Source organism: Fistularia commersonii, chromosome 25 (genome assembly GCF_037954325.1).
Source record: "Fistularia commersonii isolate RoL2024-O1a breed Wild chromosome 25, RoL_Fcom_v1.0, whole genome shotgun sequence".
Classification (NCBI taxonomy): Eukaryota; Metazoa; Chordata; class Actinopteri; order Syngnathiformes; family Fistulariidae; genus Fistularia; species Fistularia commersonii.
The window spans coordinates 5,081,892-5,102,969 of NC_141308.1; the positions used below are offsets into that span (position 1 = coordinate 5,081,892).

The 21,078-nt window shown below is 37.4% G+C and overlaps 1 protein-coding gene across 7 annotated transcripts in view; it reads right to left on the reverse strand.

The window, feature by feature from the left end:
- asic1c (acid-sensing (proton-gated) ion channel 1c) overlaps window positions 1-21,078 on the reverse strand; it is a 91,379-nt gene that overhangs the window by 5,864 nt on the left and 64,437 nt on the right. The window contains exons 1-10 of one of the 7 annotated variants that reach the window (XM_086172287.1): window positions 16,772-17,293; window positions 15,203-15,353; window positions 14,582-14,709; window positions 9,166-9,316; window positions 8,993-9,049; window positions 8,422-8,575; window positions 8,096-8,187; window positions 7,669-7,748; window positions 3,232-3,303; window positions 119-171 (exon numbers count right to left, since the gene is read on the reverse strand). In XM_086172287.1, coding sequence (XP_086028413.1) covers window positions 119-171; window positions 3,232-3,303; window positions 7,669-7,748; window positions 8,096-8,187; window positions 8,422-8,575; window positions 8,993-9,049; window positions 9,166-9,316; window positions 14,582-14,709; window positions 15,203-15,353; window positions 16,772-17,278 — 1,445 coding nt within the window. In that variant the 5' untranslated portion in view covers window positions 17,279-17,293. Of the gene's footprint in view, window positions 1-118; window positions 172-3,231; window positions 3,304-7,668; window positions 7,749-8,095; window positions 8,188-8,421; window positions 8,576-8,992; window positions 9,050-9,165; window positions 9,317-10,602; window positions 10,731-14,581; window positions 14,710-15,202; window positions 15,354-16,771; window positions 17,294-21,078 lie in introns of those variants that run through there. The other 6 variants (XM_086172284.1, XM_086172282.1, XM_086172286.1 and 3 more) reach the window with 6 other exon arrangements.

The window sequence follows — 21,078 nt, forward strand, 5'->3', positions numbered from 1 at the left end:
AGTATAGTCAAGCAAGTAATTTGTAGCCACTGAGGAAATGATGTATGAGATGGTCTTAAATATGCATGAAAGAGGGACAGCATGAGAGGGAGCATCTATTATCAATGGGGTGTGCTACCTGGGGGCATGATTAGGCGTGACACCAGGGCTGGTTGGGTTCTCTGGAAACTCCTGGAATAGACATGATGAAAAGGAAAATGGGTGAGGGTGACTGAAATGAAACTAAAACACAATGCAAAGTGCTGTAAATTAATGTTTTGATGAGGTTGGCCAATCACAAGATCTTCCCCCTCAGTGTTAAATAAGAGGGCTTTTTTAAATGTGCATGGAAAGCAAAAAGGATGATAATTGTCATCCACAAGTGCTGCCAATCCATGTGAATGAATGAGAGTTTAAATAGTTTCTGTTAAATGTTCATGCTTTACTTTAGTTTCTGGAGATGTGACAATGCAATAGTTTAAAGGATTTACTGAAAATGAAAGGAGAGGATGGATTTTTATGTGCAGGTGAAAAAAATGACATGAGTGGAGCAGAAAATGTTACAGGTCACACTTTTCAAGTCGATTGTAAAACAATGACTTCGGTTTCAGCATGCAAAATGAACGGTTCATTCACTGCCAGTGTTTGAATTTGTGAACTACATCCTTCCTGATTTGTATGGTCTGAAAAACCTGCTTCAAAATGGTTGGCTGACTTCCATCTTCACTTCCTGCTAGAAAGTTCGAACGACTTCGTTTTCTGACACATCAGCTTACAGTCTGGATTCTGGGCAGTGGCAATTGCATGCAAGAATAAAAAATATGCAGAGACAAAAAGACCTTTTCATAGACTTGAAGCAGTTAGTTTTGGTATTTATTCATAAATTGCTTGTTATTGGCTTGTGTCCTAGAGATGAAAAAGTCCTCAGATGGTGAGACACACATAAAAGAAAGACAGCAGCATCTGAGAGACGGTGGGATGCAAAAGCATGCATACAAACAGAAGGATCAAAAGAAATGTCTGGACAGTTCATGCCTTTCAATGAAAATAGCACCACAAAAGACGAGGTGTGTTGGATGTATAATTTTTGTGACACATAGACAGAGGCGAAGAGTTAGTCACTATCTAGATTTAGACTTGGATGAGTAGATCAAGTAAAAATATCAATTACTATTACATTATCATTTATGGCTTTCTGTTCTTTTAACTATTTATTTTCAAATCTTTTTTGGGAGATGGCAACAATTGAAATGCATTTTTTTAAATTTAGGAGTAAAATTGGAAAAAAAGAAAATGAAAGTGCACATTATTAATAAAAATAGAACACACAGACATTAAATTATTTCATGTAAAACAGTTGATAATTAAAAACAGCAGCGATAACTGCCCCGAAAACCAAAAAAGCGTAACTAACCATTAAAAACAGTGACACATAATTGAAAATGTCCTCCAAAGTGGCCAGCATATGATGAGGTCACGCATTTTGGCACAATTAAGATGAATAACTTCAGAATAATAATAATAATGCATTCAAAATGTACTGACAAAAGCAATACTTCAGTAGAGCTAATATGTGCATGTGTATGTGTGTGCATGCATGGATGTATGTATGCGTGTGATTCTATAGCTGTGAGGGAGCTGTATATGCTCTTTCTACAGCTGGAGGCAATTTGTTTTACGTCAGGGACTTTGTCTCATCTTGTAGCTTTGTGATTTTACTGTTGTGCTCGTCTTTTGTATTATTCAGCTGTTTATTGTCTCTGTATCTATCCAGATTCCAGATTGAAATAAGAGTCAGTAAAAAAAACAGTATATATATTTGTAGAATGCTATTTCACTCATTAATTAAGATAAATGTTTGTGCTTGTTCCCAAGTACTATAAACAATATGTAAAATTAACTAGTTTAACATCAAGAGCAAGTGAACATGCACAATTCTTCTCTCAAGTAGGGTAAATGGAACCAAGAGTGAGGGGAGTAGGTTTTTCTTTTTTGCATAATGAGTATCAATTTCTGAAAAAAAGTAGAAAAAAAAAGAAACGGTTCTTTGGCGGTTCTTTGTGAATATATCGACAACCATATTTTTGTTAATGGAGCAGTACAAGCTGAAGGGAAAGCTCAGCACTGAAAAAAGCAATCAATAGCATGAAATGATGCAGTAATTCTTGATGGGCATTACTTCTAATGACTTTTGTGCCACTTGTGTGTCTATCATTGACCTCAACTTCAACTCATGGGGTTTTTGTGAAGCCTGTATCCCAATCTGACTAAAAAAGATTATGTATTTAACTCGAAATTGGGAGTGTTATAATGACTGACTGATAAAACCTGCTTTTTCCTATTTGGTGAGATGTTCGAGTCAGAATTGCTTGGTGAATATTATCTGTTTGTTCTTATGAAAAAGGTGGATTTTAGTCATAAATAATTTCCCAATAATTTCTTTATATATGTTACAAAAACATGCAGGGAACTCTGAGTGCCAGGAGACATAATGTGTTGAACCAAAGGATCCAACAAAATGTTATGAGTTTGGCAAAACATTTTATCTTGAAGTCTAAATGGATTTTATTGCCTTGAAGGCTTTGAAGTCACACTAGTTATTAATCTTCATTATATTTGAAACTCTAAATCTAATTTACAATAAAATGTATAATGAAATGTTAATTTATGATAATTATTCTGCTCTCCTATGATGGTGTTGTTAATTTCCTTTGATCAAATTATTTGGAATGGTGGTAAAATTCAAGTATGATAACAGAGTGGCTAATGCATATTAAAAAGAATGAATGGGTTAGATAGATTGAAATAATGGTCTGGATTTTTTGCACATGAGAACAGTTTATGTAAATCTCTAAAAACGAACACCAAACAGATCAGATAATACTCTTTCACTTGCAACTCACAAATCACTGTCTAAGCAGTAATACTATTAAAAGGACATCTTGCAGGTCCAATAAGATCCTTTTTGAGTGACTACCCACATTGAATCTGCATATCTTTCATCACTAGATGCTAAAATTCTTATAGAACCTAATGTTATGCACTGCAATACAACTATCGTTTCTGATGATTGTGTTCTCTAACAAGTCATCACCGCAGCAAGCAGAGCAGAAATCAACAAACTAAGTTTTTGCATCCCTGGTTCCCTGTTGATGCTTTTGTTCAAAAGTATTTGCATTTGAGTGTTTCTTGTTCCTTTTTAAGGTTTTCATACACATCATCCAAACAAATGCATTATACAAATAAAATTACCAGATTGTCACTTTGACAACGTTGTGGGCGCTTCTTGCGTATGCAGTACCCCAAGACCTTGTCCTTAAAAACCTGAAAAGAAACATTGCAGATGAAGCACGGTGTATGACAAAATCAAACATTTATGAAACATCAAGTATAGACTTGGTAATTTAGTACATAGATTTGCTAGATTATTTTTTTCCTTGTAAATATTACTTTTAAAGGTTTGATTTTGAGGTGATAAGACTGAGTGAGAACCAATCCAGCCTGGGATCGGGGTATTTACTTCATCCCCAAATACTTTAAGACAACTTTTGGCAACATGGCTAAGGTGGTTAAAGCAGTCATTTCGGAAACAATCATTACTGGTTCAATTTCTAAGGTCCTCTAAGCCTGTCGAAGTGTTGTTGTGCAAGATACTGATACCCAAAACTACTCCCCCAGGCACTACAAAGTGGCTGCCTGCTGCTCATGAGTAATCCATTATGGGTTAAATGCAATAGTCAAATTTTGCTGATGTTGTACCGCAAGTATAACAGAATGTGACTAAACAAAGGGCTTTCTTCTTTTTCTTCTTCTCCTTTGAACTGACTGATTTTCCTCAGATCATAGGAAGTAGGGACTCGCTGAGTTTCAAAACATGTTGTATATTTTAAGAAAAACAGATAATACAACAGGGTACACCATACAGCACTGTTTCTTAAACAATTGTGGACAGCTGGCTGTTTGTGTGCAGGCGGAATAAAGTAATAGAATAAAAAATGTATCACTTAAATCAGACAACATATGAAAGTGTTGCATGATTGAAATTTTTTTTTTTTTTTTGTAAATTATGGAGGCTTTGTGTAACAAAGATGAGAAACATCAAATGACTTATGTTTTGCACTTTTCAGTTGTTATAAACATGTCTAAACAATAGTATTCAAAACCTTGTTGAATGTGTTTTTGCCCCGCTCTTACTTCTGCTTTGTTTTTCCTAGTTTCTGCTGCTCTTTAATGTACAAATCTTGGTCACACCTGTAGGCCGTGGGGTCACTTGGAACTACTGTGATTGTTGGTTTTCCTTCAGTGCTTTCCTTTTAATCAGTCATTAAAAGTATTTGTGAGTCTGTCAACCATTTTACTCGAGGCATGTTAAGGCACAGAACTCACTGAGTGAGATGCTCGATGAATCTGCTGAAATCCCTGGTGCAATCATTCGAAGCAGTTCTGACAGACTATTGATGAAACCAGGACGCAGAAAGCTGAACTGTCATAGCTGAGATGAGTTCAATTGTTTTGCGTCCATTCAATGTGCATCTATCAGCATAAAGAACATCATTCTGATGAAGTGTTAGGTGTGATCTACAATAGGCTGGGCTCATCTGGGCACACAGGATTGTACAAGAGTGGATGATGAAAGATTTACGTGTATATATTGTGTGGGACTGATGGTGCCTTCTACCCCTTTGAACCAATAGAGCATGTGTCCATACAGGGCATCAGGAGTGTCCATTGGACATGGACACTCCTGGACACTCTTGGATGTCAATAATGTAGCTGCGTCAACACATTTTCTTCCCTGGGCCATCTGGGTCATACTGATTCCAATATCAGCTGAAAATTAATTCCCTGCACATTTTATGGGCACACGTTTTGCACCATCTCCTGCACCCTTTAGATTAATGGTTCATTATTTGCTCAGTAATTTCGCTGGTCAGCAATCTCTAGTGTACTGTCAGAGGTTTCCCACTTTCCTCTCTGGCTAGATGAGATTAAGTTTTCCAATAAGGGTTGGTGGATCATGGTGTTTAAATTGCGTTGGTGTTTTCCCTCAATCCTACATATGTTCTTAGCTCTGTCACATCAAAAGGGGCAGATGCCAAATCTATCACCTTAACTGGCCCATGGATCAAGTACTGCATTGACTTTCTGACCTGGACATAAACTTACATCAAACTTACAGACTTAATTACAGACATTAAATATCACTTTGACCTCTTGACTCTGAGCCGCAGCATCGCTGGGACAAGACTGTTAACATGCTTGTGTCAGCAGAAAGTCATGAATAAGAATACTCTTATGGTGGATGACCTGCTGCTGAGTATGAGAATACACAAAAAGATAAAAGTTCCCAAGTATGAAAGCATTTGTATGCATTTAGAATATTATTCCTTTTCTGTTTGTTTTCCAAGAGGGATTCGGTGAAAGACTTGACTCAAGTCAAAATGAAAAAAATTGCCCAGATGTGTGAGCGAGAGAGTGAATGGTTGTCTGTCTGTTTTTGGGATTAACCGGCAACCAGTCCAGGATGTACCTTGCCTCTTGCCCAATTGCAGCAGCGACCCCGAGTAAGATATGCTGTAGACAATAGATGGATGGACTTGACTCAAGTCATGTTTTGTCCCACCTGACAGGCTTTCAAAAGCGCCATCAACCCTAGATATTGGATAATGCTTCACTTTTGACACTTGATTTATATATGCTTTGTAGTCACAAGAACAGCCTTCCTGAGTCGACTGATTTCAATGCTGGGACCAGATCCACTGCCCACCAAGCCTATTTTGTGTGCTTGTGTATTAGCTGGAGTCGGTCACATTCAGCTTCATCTCTTACTAAAGTTTGTGTGTGTGGGATCAGAGGTACACTTATTTGCACATTTCTTAGCAAGGGGACTCTCCAATCTTTCTTTATGACCATTCTACCTCTGTACCCTTGTTGAGCCAAGCTCTTTAAGCTTACTTTCCTGATCTAGCCCCTGCAACCTACTTGAGGATCTCGAACACCAGCGGCACAAATAATTTTGTACAGCCTTTTATTGTACGCTTTTTTCCCCCAAATCATTTATTCAAGTCAAAGTCTTCCTTTGCTGGTACCTTTTCACGACATAATGTTTAGTATCTATTGTTGTTTAACACTGTTACTTCATCCGTGAGTCCACTTCATACTGTATAATTAACTGTCTAATTAACTGTCAATGTCTTTAAAATTGTTCTTCTGCTGTATGTTTATCAAATCTAGTTTTTACAGTGGCAAAGATTCAATATTTGTGTTTTAAATAGCCGATATTGTGATGGTTTCTTCAAATATGGTATTTACAACATCCTCGCTTGCTTGACCTGAATCCCCTCAAAGGTCAAGGCAATTGGATTATTTGCAATCCCAGAAATGAGTCTTTTACAAAATATTTCCGGTAGATTATCTCCATTACTATGGTCTCGCATAGATGTCCTCAGCACAAAGACGTATTTTGTTTTTCCTATTCTCCCGGCTTCCTGTCTTTCCATTTAAACTATTATTGTGGCGAATTCTTCTGAATGAGAGGTTGGAATGACCCTTTAATGGCCCGAGAGGCTCATTTAATATAATCTGCAGGACTGATAAGATTCCTAATAAGACTGTGAGTCTGACATGGATATGAACACAGCAGAATAGCTTTCTCCTAGTTTCCATGTTGCAAATATTATTTAATTAGCTTCTGCCGTAGGTGAGATGCACAATCTGCTTTCTTTTATTGCAAATGAAGACTACATTACCAAAAAGTCAATCATACATCCGTCTTTGTGTTCGTCAACATTTTAACATTGTCACCTTTTAGGCCATAATAGTTTCACTCCATATTTCCAGTGATTTAGGGATATTTTGCATTTACTTGTAACAACACAATACATGTTTGCACATTAGTAGCAGCAGCAAACACCTACAATAAGAGACAAGCTAAAATGTGGTGCGGTGAAAACAAGTGGACACAGTTTCAATAATATATTTCCAAAGGGGAACTACTAATATTTTGAGGAGCCTTGTAGAAATAGAAATCAAGGATAGTTGTAATTCATAAGATGACTATGTTATTTATTGTAAATAGGATTAAACTAAAGACCTAGGACTTTTTTGTTGTGTTGTTTGCTCACAATTTTGATGGAAAAACATTTTACAAGTTGATATTATGTGTAAATAATAAATATTTGAGACCCGCTGCTTGCAATTTAAATGGTGCTGTTGCTTGGGATATTCATAGTTGACCCAAGCTCCTCAGACCCCCTTGAATATAGTCTTGTTGCAAACTAAAAATAAATGTTACCAAAGCTGCTGCTTCAAATTAGGAGCCCATGAAGTTTCCGATGCCAAGTACACCCAGTCTTATTTATTTAAGCTTAGCATCAATTGACTCTAGCTTTACAGCTTAGATAATTATCTCAGCCAAACCTGATGAAGAGCTCGAGGAGTGGAAATTTTGGCCAATTATATTGTTTAGAGTTGATAATATAGCAGTGGGTTTCTTTGAGTTCTATTGTCTTTGCTTGCTGCATAATTTGCTTCTTTATAATGATTTGGCTGACTGTACTCAGTACCCATTTCGTATGAGAAAATGATTTAGCCAATTTTGCACAATTGGAAATGATTACTTAAAGATTTGCAACTGATTATTGCCCTTTGGTAAGCTGTGAAAAAAAGTTAAGCAAGATATCACTTTACCTCGTATAGGTAATCGAATATTTCCAGAATTGTTAAAACACTGGCTCCTATAAACAGGCCCATCTGACCTCCGATGTCACCTAGAGAAGAGAGATTAACGGATAAAAGCACATCTGTTAAACAATGGTTTGTGTAGCCATTCCCAGAGCTGTCACATCTAATGCAGTATCTCCTGCAGCAATCTGAGCAGAATTGTCAAAAGCCGCCATCCAGCCACAGCTATTCATCGCACCCTACCTGGCTGTTCTTGCACGAGCATCAGATTATGAAAATGTGCTCAGCCACTTCCACTCATTCAAAGAGAAACATCAAAGTACAAAGCATGAAAACACTGTGAAATAAGCGGCAAAAACCCACGTAGTGAGTATATACCAAGGTCAACCACATTTCCTCGACCATAATAAGACTGGAACTGTGAGGTTCTTACCGAGGAGCCCTGCAATTTCATAGGCCTTCTTCTGCTCAATCTTCTCATAATTCAGAGCTTCAAAGAAGATGTCCAAGACCAATATATTTTCTCTGGAGCCAAGGCAGACAAGAGCACACCCAGCGCATTATATTTTTGGGGATTCAGCCAACACTAAATGACTTATAATAGTTGCTGTGTAACTATCTTTCATTATTGTTACATTGAAGGTGAACGATGGAGACTCAAGTCATGCTTTGCAAATAATTATATTATCCATTCAAAGAAAGAAAACAATGAAAACAGGCCATTATCAGAATAACTGACTGTTTCAATATAATACTTACCCAATATATTGCTCAGTTTTGTTGAATTTCTTAGCCAGATATTTAGCAGATGCCTTACTGGGAATCTTAACCATGGACAGCTCCTTGCCATAGCGAGTCATGTTGCAGGGGGTCTGACAGACACAGTAATCGTTGTCTTTCTCTACCAAAAAGTCTGTGGATGATCAAAGTCATTTAAAAAATGTTGGGATCAATGCAGAGGATCATGCAAACCCGCATGAAGCTCTCTGCTAAAAATATCCAAGCACAGCACACAACAGAAAACTACAATCGCTGCCATCGTTCACTTTCCATGAAAGCAAATAATGACTGAGGCTATAATACAGAGGAGAAAACAAGCTCTATTTTATTCATTGTTTATCAGCGAAGCAAAGCATTGACACACCACAAATCCCTTAAATGGAATTTTTAGTCAATAATTTACATAAATTATTTCGGGTCAGCAAGACTGAAGTAATTCCAAGTTAATGTTTCAGAGTTTTTATTTAGGTCTGAAATATTTTGCAGCAACTGAACCCTTGGCTGAATCCAACACACCAATATTTAATGTCTGTACAATGAGTGGGCTCACCTAATGCTGGGTCAGCACAGTCTTTGTACTGCTCTGGCGTGCAAACCGTGGAGGTCCCTGTATGAAGTAACATCAATATTTATATATACTTTAGTCTAAAGGCAATCACATTCAAGTATTTGTACTTTTGCTGGTATAAAGTTCCTTCAGTTGAAGTTAGTCTGGGGTCATACCCGGCATGTGTACCATTCTGCAGTTGCAGTTTTCTAGCAGATACCGAGTTTCACAGTCGATGCGGCAGGCGGTGATGCTGTATGTGGAGAAGTATTCAGAGTCTATGGGGGTAGACTTGCAATCCCCCCAAGGTGGCGGGAGGTACTGAAGCTGAAAGAAGAAACAGCACAGATTTCTTCAGTATATGAAGAAATCAAGTCGAGAACTGCAGGAATAATAACTGTAAAACAATCTTACAGAAACCCAAAGCAACAAACTCACATATGCAAACACACTGCACTGAAGCGTTGAAATAAAAATGTACACAGAGAGAAAATAGTTGCACGACATGTCTTGTCAGACCAACATTATCGATCATGTATAGCAGCAAGCAGGCAGACATGCATAACATTACTGATGCAGATTTAGTCCTCATTTGGAAGCAGAGTACCATGGGAATACAGACAGGCTTAACAGAAATCTGTAAGATATGTAAATTCAGACTGGACACCACAGTCAATAGAAACATTATATGAAACCTCCTTGTGTAGGAGGAAACATATTACAGATTGTACATAAATGATTCAGACATCATACAAAGACCAACACCTCAATCTTAATGCAATATATTGATGAAGACAAGCCCAAATATATCTTAGCACCATGGTTTAATTGCTCATCAACATAATGACTGACTAGCTGTATGACAGCTTTAATGATGAAGTGAATGTGGGGTGTATATTTAGTTTGCTATGTCAATAAAAACTAGAGGAAGAAAAAAGAAACTTGCTTAAAAGGTTAAGTGCAGGTCATTACGTTTGTGACTTGTGGGATTTGAAATAAATCTATTAATGACTGCCATTAAGAGCCTGCATTTTACAATTGTGGCTGAAACTAAACATTAGATGCTGGTTATTTAACAGCAGCAATTTGCCCTCTGTATGTACATTCAAGCTCTCCTGAGCACACTGGGGGACTTTAACAGGTTTTAGGTGCATTGAAATCCATATAACCCCCATCAAGACAGCAGTGTGTCTGTACCAGCTATCAATAACAAAGGCTTCTTCTTGAGAAAGTCTTCAGAGAAAAAGTTAGGTCACATTGTGATTCACTATGAATGCTAATAATGTCCACAAATAATAAATAATACTAATTTTAACAATGACAAAGACACAAGTTTGGACTTGAAGTGGCAAGGGGCGACTCAGATGAATGGCTAAAGCTGAAATGACACACATTAGCTGGTCTTTACTGGAATCCAGGAAGCATAGAAAACAATAATGACCAGGAAGGAATGCAGATGTTGCATGTTGTTGCTTCAACCACACAAAGGGGGAAAATGATCCATTCTTAAGTGGTGGAGCCAGCTAATGGAGACGTGGAAACTGACAATGTGTGGTTTTTATAACAATAAAATATATTGTGGCATGCAGCAAGCCCAGAGACGCATACACTACCCTCTGCTCTTGGGTGGAAACAAGGGTCTGGAAGCCTGGGGCGACCCCAAAACCCAGCTCATGGAGGAAAGGAGGCTCTGACTGAGAGTGAAGCTGTACCTTTATGCCGGCCTCATAGGAAGTCTCATCTAGGCAAGGGGTGAGTTAACACAGCCCGAATTATTATCCAAGAATAATCCCAAAAAACAGCAAGGATAGGAAGTGGTCAACTTGCCCTGGACAGCAAGATACCTTGTTGTCAGTCATGTAACCGCAAGAAGATAAAACACTATGTCATTAAGCCATTTTCTTCTTACTTCCACTCAAGCTACACTCAAGCAGGGGTGAGCTAGAGAGAAATTCATGGCAAGATGATTACAATCATTAAAACAATAATGAATATTAATGGTTTGGAAAAACCTCTAAATTAAGATTTTTAACTCAAACGAATTAAAACAGATGACTGCACGATCCAGTGCAAGCTATCTATAATGGTCCAAAGTAGATTGAATGTATAAGTCTCCCAAAAAATATAAATCATTCATTATCCTGTCACCATCATGCTAGGAGTTTCACAAAAAAAAAGAAATTAAAAAAAAAACCTTTGATCAAAAAATGGGGAAAAGATAAATACTAATTATACATACATATGTAATGAAGACAGCCGAAAGAAACATAAAATGCCACAATACCGGTCCAGTGTTAATGGGATTTATTATTGTATGTAGAGGTATTAAATTCACAATATGAAGTCAACTTGAAATTATACTATTAAACCATGCTTTTAAATAAAATACCCTTTGCAGTGTCACTTTGGACATATTGCACATCACTGAAAGCACTGAACCCTGAGTACCAGCCTGCTCCTGTACAAGTGTTGCAGCTCAGGATTAAGGAAAATCTATCAAATCTGCAAACACTAGATGCTATTGCAGAGGTTTCATAAGAAACAGGGTTTGAGGTTGGGGTTCCAGGGGCTTAAATTATAGGACACAGGCAGCATGGGGGAATTTCATGTTATTTTTCAGTTGTGTGGGAAGCACAGTAGGTGCAAAGGAAATCATTTTCCCATTTTTATAACTACGGTAAGTCAATTCACCAAGTTTTCTGAAGGCACTATTTTCCTAACACATAACCCAGCCATCATCCCTTTGCTGTCATTTAGTATTTCTGCTTTCCACACACATTAGAAAGAAAGGAGTGCAACTCTGAGAGAGGATCTGCACAGAAAGCTGCCTTGGCTGAGAAAATGGAGGGAGCTACTGCCTGCTGGACGGACATCAACTGGTAAAAAGTGAGTGGCACTAGTAAATGATCCAAACCATTCTTCCAGGAAAAAACAGCAACAAGGCTGTTAGTTCACTCCTTATTCTGTTATGCCAAACCTTTCTATTTTTACTTTTGTCTCTTTTCATATCTTAACCTTTGAGTGGTTGAGGCTCAGTTGGTAGATTGGGCATCTCTCCAATTCATTGCACAGCTGTTAGTTTGCTTCCTGTCTGTATGGGATAGTTCCTGTCTGTATGTGATAGTCCCTTGGGCAAGACACTTGGTCCCTTGGGCCAGTTGCTCTTGATGGTTATGACAGTGTCTTGCATGGCAACTCTGTCGCCATCAGCGTGGGTGTGTGGGTGTAATCCAGTTTAAAGTGCTTTGAAACTCCAAGGTGATGAAAGTTAAATTTAAGTGGAGACCATTTCCCATTTCCTTGCATCCTTTACAAATATGGGAAAATCGAAGATATTACAAGGAGTCGGAGCTCAGGCTTCAGTTTTTTTGTAACAAATTCTAAACCTACTACAATGTGTCACACATATTTTTGAATAAGACTTGAACTCATTGGTGTTACAATGTTTTAAAGGAACTAAGATAGATACCTGACACTCCCTGACAAACATTTGATGTTTCTGTCACTGACCATTTAAAAAGTTGTTTTTCATGTCTCTTGATCAGTTATTTCATCTCGCTAAAACATCTTGCTAAAAGACATTCCTCTGATTGAAGAGTAGTACATAACAATGTTGAAGTAATAAATGTTCCATTCAGTAGTGTATTACTACACTTAGAGCTGTGTGCCTAAAATTAATTAAGGCCTGCCTTTATTTGTTTTTAATGAAAATTAAATTTAAGCTATGAATTTTAATGTGTCAAAACTGCTAAAACTTGCTAACTGTATTGCAAGAAAACAGTGATGCTTATAAATAATACATATTCACTTCCTGGATGGCCTGAATGATGATACAAGCAGAGCAATAGACAACATCCACACATTTAGACTGATATTACATTTTAGAATATTAGAAAAAATAACATTTGCCATTTTTTGTGGTGTCCATGTGTCTGTTTAGGAGAGCCTGTCAAGACCACCCCATGTTATTCTGCTGCTAAAAACAAAATGTTTGTTTCATGCCAGTGATCAGGACCATTAACTTCAGGAGCAAAATCAATATAGTTGAATTCTGCTAACTGCTACTGTTTGACATTTTACTGATCTAGCCAAACAAAAATAAGAAACCCTGGATCACAAACATAATCACTGTGAAACTGTGAAACAACAACACTTTTGTTATTTGTCAAAGGAGTTTTTCCCTCTTTCACTAGTTATGTTTGGAAAGCAAAGACTAACAATTGCAGTACGTTGTTTGCTGTTCTTTAGAAATCAAAAAATACAAGTTGTTATAATCTTCTTGGCAACGTCACTGAACAGCCTGACCATTTTAACCCATTTAGTGGAAATTCCAACCAGTTAATTTCATGCTCTGGCTTGCTGATTATTTTGGGCTTAACTTCTGAATTGTTCATATTTCTGTAACATATTGAATTGCATTTCAATATGTCACTGATTTTCAAAGTGTCATTAAATTGCTGCGAGCCCACTTTCTGTTGTAATGATGCAAGCTCTTGAAATGGGGAAACAGAACAGTATGGTGAGTGGCAAGCAAGATGTCCTTAAAATTGTGTCTAATAGCAGAAGATGGGGATATTGGTACTATTTTCTTGCAAAGGTACAAGAAGTCTTGCCTGTAAAGTTATAGAATGAGTTTGAGTTGAGCTTTTTACAAATCATGTACACTTTAACCATTATACTCCCTCCACCCCTGTGTAGACAAGAGGTAATTGTTCTCAGCACTCCTGAGGCTAACAGGCATTTGTGAGTTTTATTTATTGTTCAGAATGACAGACAAACAAATAATGTATTAGAAGTAATTCGTGTAACATCTTGATGCAATTAGTTTGACTAACAGTAGTAACAATATAAGGCGTTAGCAACAGTTTCGGTCAGGGTCAACTGAGTGAACTGCGTAGTTTTTGAGAAAAGTACCTCACAAAATTTTAATCAAATTCCAGCACTATAAATTCCTAAATAGTGCGGCATAATTACCCTTCATAAATCTTTGCCTCGTTGGACAACTAGGTGCTGTCCCTGCATATTGAACAACCAGAAGGAAAAGTTGAATTCAACAACATCAGTACTTGGGGCTTGGCATTTCAAACAGCCGAAATCCCATTGACGGACAATATTTTCTCCATTAATTCCCTTTCTGTTTTCACAAACAATAAATAAGATGCTGTAAGAATATGAATTTAGCATTGAGTAATTCAGCGCATTCACTTTTAAAGTCTTTTTTTAATAAACTTTCAAAATGTTAGGTTTAGTTTCAAATAGTTACATTCCAATAACAACAGCCGTGTCAATTTCTTCTTCCTTCTCCAAGCTTCACTTATATTCCAGGAATTGAACGGAGTGATAATGAATCCTGTCTCTACTGGTGCATGCCCTGTCAATAATCCCTGGTTGCTCAATATCATTACCCACACAAAATAAGTGGATTTCTAATTAAATGGATGCTTAACTACTAAAAAACCTCACACACATTTGATTTTGCTCCTGGTTATCGACAGAGATAACTGGCACTGCCTGTTTAGGCTTTAGGGACTAACACAATGAAGTGGAGCGAAAAGGTTGGTGTTAGAAGGAAGGAGGATGATCATTAGGTACCAGTTGCTGCTGACATGACACAAAAGTTTGAAAACCAGGGGCCACACCAAATCCCAGTTGGTCAATGAAGGGTGGCTCATCCTGGCTGTGGATCTGAACCTTGATTCCTGCTTCATAGGAGGTCTCATCTGTGGATATGGATATAGCACGCCAGAAATTTAACAACATTTATGGTTGCCTGTGCAACACGTTTTGTTTTTGGTTTGTCTTTTTGCGGAGGGTATCCTTATTCTTTTAATGGCACTCAAAGTGAAAGCATCAAAAGGCCAGCTGGTAACTATAGTAATACCAGAATTTTTTAAATGTCAGGTCGCTGAACACTTACTTATTGATTTATCATCAGTGATGTATCTGTGCATTCTGAATGCGCACTCCATTAAGTTATTGTTTATCATTAATTGAAAAAAGACATAAATAAATACAATTTCTTTTAACAGAAATTCATTATGGACCCTCAGCAAACACAAATCTATTCATCTATTTTGTTAATTTCTCACATATCCCCGGAGATGTTGTAAAGAAGAAGCTTTAAATTTCACTGTAATCCAGTGAGTTGGAGAGTCCCTACAGTTCGATGCTTGTTCCTGTAAATGTCGAATGGGTTCCAAAAGCAGCACTCACCTGTTTCTCCCCAAACAGGCAGGTATTCATCTTGCTGAATATCCAACATGATCTCCAGGCCATTTCCCGTCCCACCCTTTAAAGTGGTCAACAGTGGATTGCCGTCTAAGCCAGAGTTGAATGTGTAGCATTTTCCGTAGCGTGTGTAAATCTGTAGAAAAAGACAGCAGGGGGAAAAAAAAAAAGCTTTAAATAAAAATAAAATCTCATTCACTGGACTTTGGAATACAGGAAATTTATCACATGAGAGTCTGCGATTGTACCAGGCAGGTAAAGGTTGAAAACGTGATCCCGATTCCAGGAATTAATGAAAATTCTTTAACAGCAGAAGAAACAGTTAAACCACTAGAGTATCAGACAGAAATATTTTGGGAAGCTGTGGTGACAAAAAACAACCTCAATGAGCTTTTTTAAGATATTTATGCTTTGAATTTCCAACTTCTTAAGAGACTGGATGCATGCCAGAGAAGCTCAATGATAATCAAGATTTGATATGCAATTACCGTGCTAAGATTTTTCAGGTCTAATAATTCCAACTGGCTTGACTTATATAGTTTCGTTCCATGCTTCAACACTTTAAAATGAATGATTGACAGCTTGCCTCCCAAGCAAAAAAAGGACAAAATATCTGAATCATTTTTAAAAACCATGCCATCTTGAACTGAACACAGGCTTCAGTTCGAGCAAAGACTAAGAAGCTTAACATTTTAAATACAACTTGAGGGGCTAAAGAATATCAAGATAATCCCATCAATCTGGCAAATGTCTTCTATACACAGACTATATCATATTTAGATTAAAACATTTTTTTAAACTGTTTAATCCATAGTTTAACATGTTGCAATGCAGTGGAAAGAAGTTCCATCTATTCATTGGGTATTGATTTTCATCCATCAAGCAAAGTGAGATTATGGTAAAAGGGCTGCTGGCAGACATTCATGTTAAAGCAGATCCCTGCCAGAGTTCTGTGTCTAATCTAAGAGAGACTCACATGCAGGACAGAGAGAATTAGAAATGCCCCCCCTATCATGCCTTGGTGGCAGGTACTTAAAATTTCAAAGTTAATGCATATCTAAAAGGCCAGACTTAATTTCTCCAAATTGCACATGTATAGACTTTTACTTGAATAAGTACTCCTTATTTAATTACAGCACTTGTTGGTGAGTTAGAAATAATATGTCATGTGGAAAAATGTGACAACACAGTGTCAATACAAATGGAAAGCATATGCCCCATGCAGAATTAAGCATGGAAGGCAGCTACAGACTAATGTCTCCATTTCTTTTCATATTTGAGGAGGAATACATTATAGATATGAGGATACACTCTACATTCCTTGCAGATGTTTAATTAGACAAGCTTTTGTCAGAAGTGATTCAAAATATCTGAATATCATTGTTGAATATTCTCATTGAATATTGTTGCCTAGGGTTAGAATTCAAAAAAAGATTTTATAACCACCCTCAGTAACTCAAGGGGGTTAGTCCAAAAAAGAAACTGCAGTCACTGAATCTGCCAAGGGAAATATTATATAAACCACCATTTACACCATCTTTCCCCTGTACATACAGTGCTGAAGTTTCTGTAGGTACAAGTTTCTCCACGAAACTTGCACTCCAGCAGCATGTCTTCCAGTTGGTGACCCAGACGACCCATCATCTCTGTGGTGTTGACGTGGTAATCGGTCCATCCTGTATAATTGTTGAAATCCAGCAGACTCAGGAGACTCTGCTTGTGACTGTCTTTGAGAATAGCCAAGCTCCTCTCAATCACCGTGTGATTGGAGTACATAAGGTCCATCCAGTAGCCACTGTGGTATAGGTCATTCATGGTCAGATTGGATACGCGGAAAACATTTTTATTGCAGAAAGTAACAGCTGGGAAGGACATGTTGTTGGCCCACACCATGTAGATCTTCGTTACAACAGGGTAGGACATCAGGTAGAGGATTCGATTCCAGGACCAGGTGAAGAGCAGACTGAGACAAGCTAAGAAGGCCAAGGTCCAGATGACCCGCTGAAGTTTGGTCTTGTCAGGAGAGAAGAAAAATTTCAAACCGTGGATCTTTGTCCTCATGATGAAATCCACTGTGATCTCTTTCAGTGTGTGTTTCAGTGAGTTGGACTTTTTGAGAGATGTCCTTTGGGAATTGTTATATTTGGATTGCCCAAGAGATATTTCATCTGAGGTGGTGGCTTCAACCATAATTGTTTGTGTCAGGTCAGGCAGGCACTCCTTAAAAAGTACAATTTCTTAGTAACCCTCCAATGACTTCTTCACTTTATCCACAACCATCTCCAGGTTTTTTGGATTGCAAATGCCAGGTAGAAATGACGGGGGGGGCACATGCAGTCAGTTCGAGCTTGATAATTCTTTGTCATAAAAATGTAAACAAACGAAAGCAGAGGTCTGCTGGGAAGATAAAACTGATTTACATAATGATCCCTTTACGAGGAAAAACAGCTGAATGACAAAACCATCAAGCGTAACTATTACCAGTCCTTCATCAATAGATAAATTGATGTGATAATTGCAGATGTTAGAGACGGTCTCGCTCCCACAGGCAATCACTTTGAAAATCCGGAGAGGCTTACCCCTGTTGCTCAGAGCTCGCGCTCCTCAATCTCCCTTTGCAGTGTCAGAGAATACTTGCAGATTTTAGCGTTTATGCTTTTTGTTCAGTAGCTGCCCAGGACAGAACTCCTCCCTTTTCCACAGATTCAAGAGAGGATTTTCAGTCAGTCAGTGGACTTGCAGCCCGAAGAAAGGAATATAAAGCTGGTAGCCCCCGTCACACTCTCTCTGACGGCAAATGGAAAATGAGGTGGAGCCAATGGAAAAAAAATGGTTTTCCTTCAGAACCTCAATGGTGAAGATAAGCAGGGCAATATATCAATGAGAGGGGGAAAAAAATTAGAAAATGAAATTCAGGTTTAGCTTAATGAATTTTTAACACTGAAAAATCTGCTTGCGTCTGGACCAGTGAGCCACTGCTATTGATAACAGAGGAGTTCAAGCTATAACTTCAAATCCTTGTCACAGCCTAGTAGACCCTTCCTTTACAGAACACATTGTGGTTCTTCTTTTCTGTCGCTCTTTGCCATTATTTTTCAGAAATTGTATAATGATAATTGTATAATGAGGGCTGACACCCTACATGCAAACCAGGCAGTGACTATGTAAAAAGAGCTTTGGTGCATTAACGTGCAGCTATCAGTTTTTTTCTCTTATTTATTAATAACATTATGTTCTATAACGAAATACTGGGCATTGTCCTCTATCAATATTTCTCTACTATTAGAGTTCCTGTTGAATAAGCAGATAACCTTGCTGGTTGTAAGTAAGTGCTAAAATGATTCTGAAATGAAAAGAACAAATATTTGAAATAAAATTTTGGCATGTTGTGTTTTCTAGGACAGCAGTTTGTTCAGCAACCATGAAGAATTGATTTCTTTAATGAACTGGATTTAACCTGATTAAATCTAAGGGTGAAAAGGGCCAAAGTGCATTCAGTTGTATTGAAAGAAATTATGCACAAATATCAAAAGGGATTCAATCTTTATACTGTAAGCGGGTTTGATTATTGGTTTCGCTCTACAGGAGCACAGACTTCTCATTCTGGCTCAAACTCTGATTAGGTTCTTGCACAGTTTGCATTTTTATCATGTAAAATGCGGATGGATGAGTGGGTTCACACAGTCTGTGCCAAGGTCCGCTGAAATTGTGGTGGTCCATCACATTATTACTATGCATTTACCTTTTATCATTTTCTGTATGCGTCACTGTCGATTTCACATTCATCAAGAGTAATTATCATGGTTTTCAAAACATTTTATGTAGAGAACATCATTGTTGTTAACCACTCCTAATTGTTTTATCTCAAATCTTATGATAGGTTTTATGATATTGGGCTATGCTCCATAACAGACTTAAGCATTTTACAGCCCCTCTTTGCCATAATTTTTCAGAAATTGTATAATGAGGGCTGACACCCTGCATGCAGACCATGCAGTGACTGTAAAAAGAGCTTTGGTGCAATTGCATATTCTGAGACCCTTTGGGAATGCATATTATATAATATTATGTAACATACAATAATAGTTTGTAAATACGATGTAATTTCTAGATTAAAGGTAGAAAGCTTTGAATATGTGAGAAAATCAAATTAGCATTGCATTTTCTGTTGAATGTTATAGCCAATGTATTAGACCACGATTATGCATTTGGATAAAAATATTTTTATTTTAAAAAACCATCATGACTGGGATGTCATGATGAATTACTGCATCTATACAATTGGCTTGTGTTATTTTTAAGCCCAATATTTTATATTCTTCTGTGTCAATGCCAGTATAAGTATGACACACTTGTATTTGGATTTCACTGAGTTTAGAGACGTGAGGAGGGAACTGTATTTCTTTTTGATGGTTCTTTTGAAGTCATCATCCATGGCCTGTTTCTATGCTTGAGGCTGATTTAAAAACAACTTTGCTCCGAGATATCAGTTATATCTTATCTAATCTAAAAATATTACTATCTTGACTGAAATACCTTCCATTTCATTCAGTTCTCCCTTTTGAGATATGAAGCTTTTTTTCAAGTGTGACACCAAGTTTAGAGTTACATTTTTAAAATATTTCATCTCTGACAAATCAGTTATATCAATTCTTTTCATTGTATAACAAAACAGGAGAAGGCTGACAGTGACAACTGCTCTGTGTTGAAAGAGTAAAAATAACAGGGTCATAGAATTATGGAGTTTATGAATACTAACAAATACAAGGAACCTTTTAATACTGTGAGAGCAGTGGCTATATATTTTCTCTGTGTGCTCCTATAGTTCCCTGGCAATAGAAAACTAAATTAATTGCCTGGGTCAGGCTGTTTAAAAAGAATATTGAATATCAAGTCTTTTTATGCAGTCTTTGGCAAGAACAACTCCACACATTGCATTTTCCTCTCACCCCACATAATGGTGCATTGAGAAAAAAAAAAAAAAAAAAGAATAGTATTTTTACAATGGACAATTTAAGGGTTCCCTTTAGAAGGGGAAGAGACTGGCTCTCTTTTTTTGGTTTAGATCATTTTCAGAGCAATAACAAAGCAAAGAAGTCAAAAGGTGAAATTCCCTAAAATTCCACCAAATTAGAATTCTGGCGGATTGCCTGGCTCCTCTACTCAATGACCAGCTGTACTGATTTTCCCCTCTGTTTCTTTGGAAACATGTCAAAAGATATGAGGCACTCTTAACGGTTTGAGTTAATTGCTGGTGCATGTTTGTGCAAGACATGCTTGGTCGAGGCATTAAACAGATGGCTCTTCTGCTGTCAGATTCCTCCCTTGTCAGCAGTTTGAACCAAAGCACATTTTCATTATTGAGCGCACTGGAGGTTACACAAGAAATGAAGTAACAATCATCATTAGTCTTTTCAGCTTTCTGCCTTACATACATGATATTTAATTCCTGACTCTTTGCACCCCAGGAACACAAGCTACATTTTCTATGAATACATGGATACAAATAAAACAAGGATATCTATAGAGCTACCAGTTCCTCTTCTTGATCCTGTGTGCTTTTGTGTAATTTTTTGTATTTTATGGTCTTATCAGGGTTTCTTGAAGTATAAATCCAGATCAGATATCTTTTTGGTTCCTTAGTGGTAAACTATTCACACTCTTGATTACAGAATCTTGATTGCTTTACTACATCTCATCGCTTTGGGAGCATATACCTGACGAATATTAAATGGCTCTGTTTCGTACCCATCAGCTACTCTTTTTAGCCTCCTTGGCTAAAAACTGTTCTACAACCCACTCCTGCTAGCTGCTAGATTTATCAGTTTGCTGTTTACTTCTGAAAAGATAGCATAAAATGA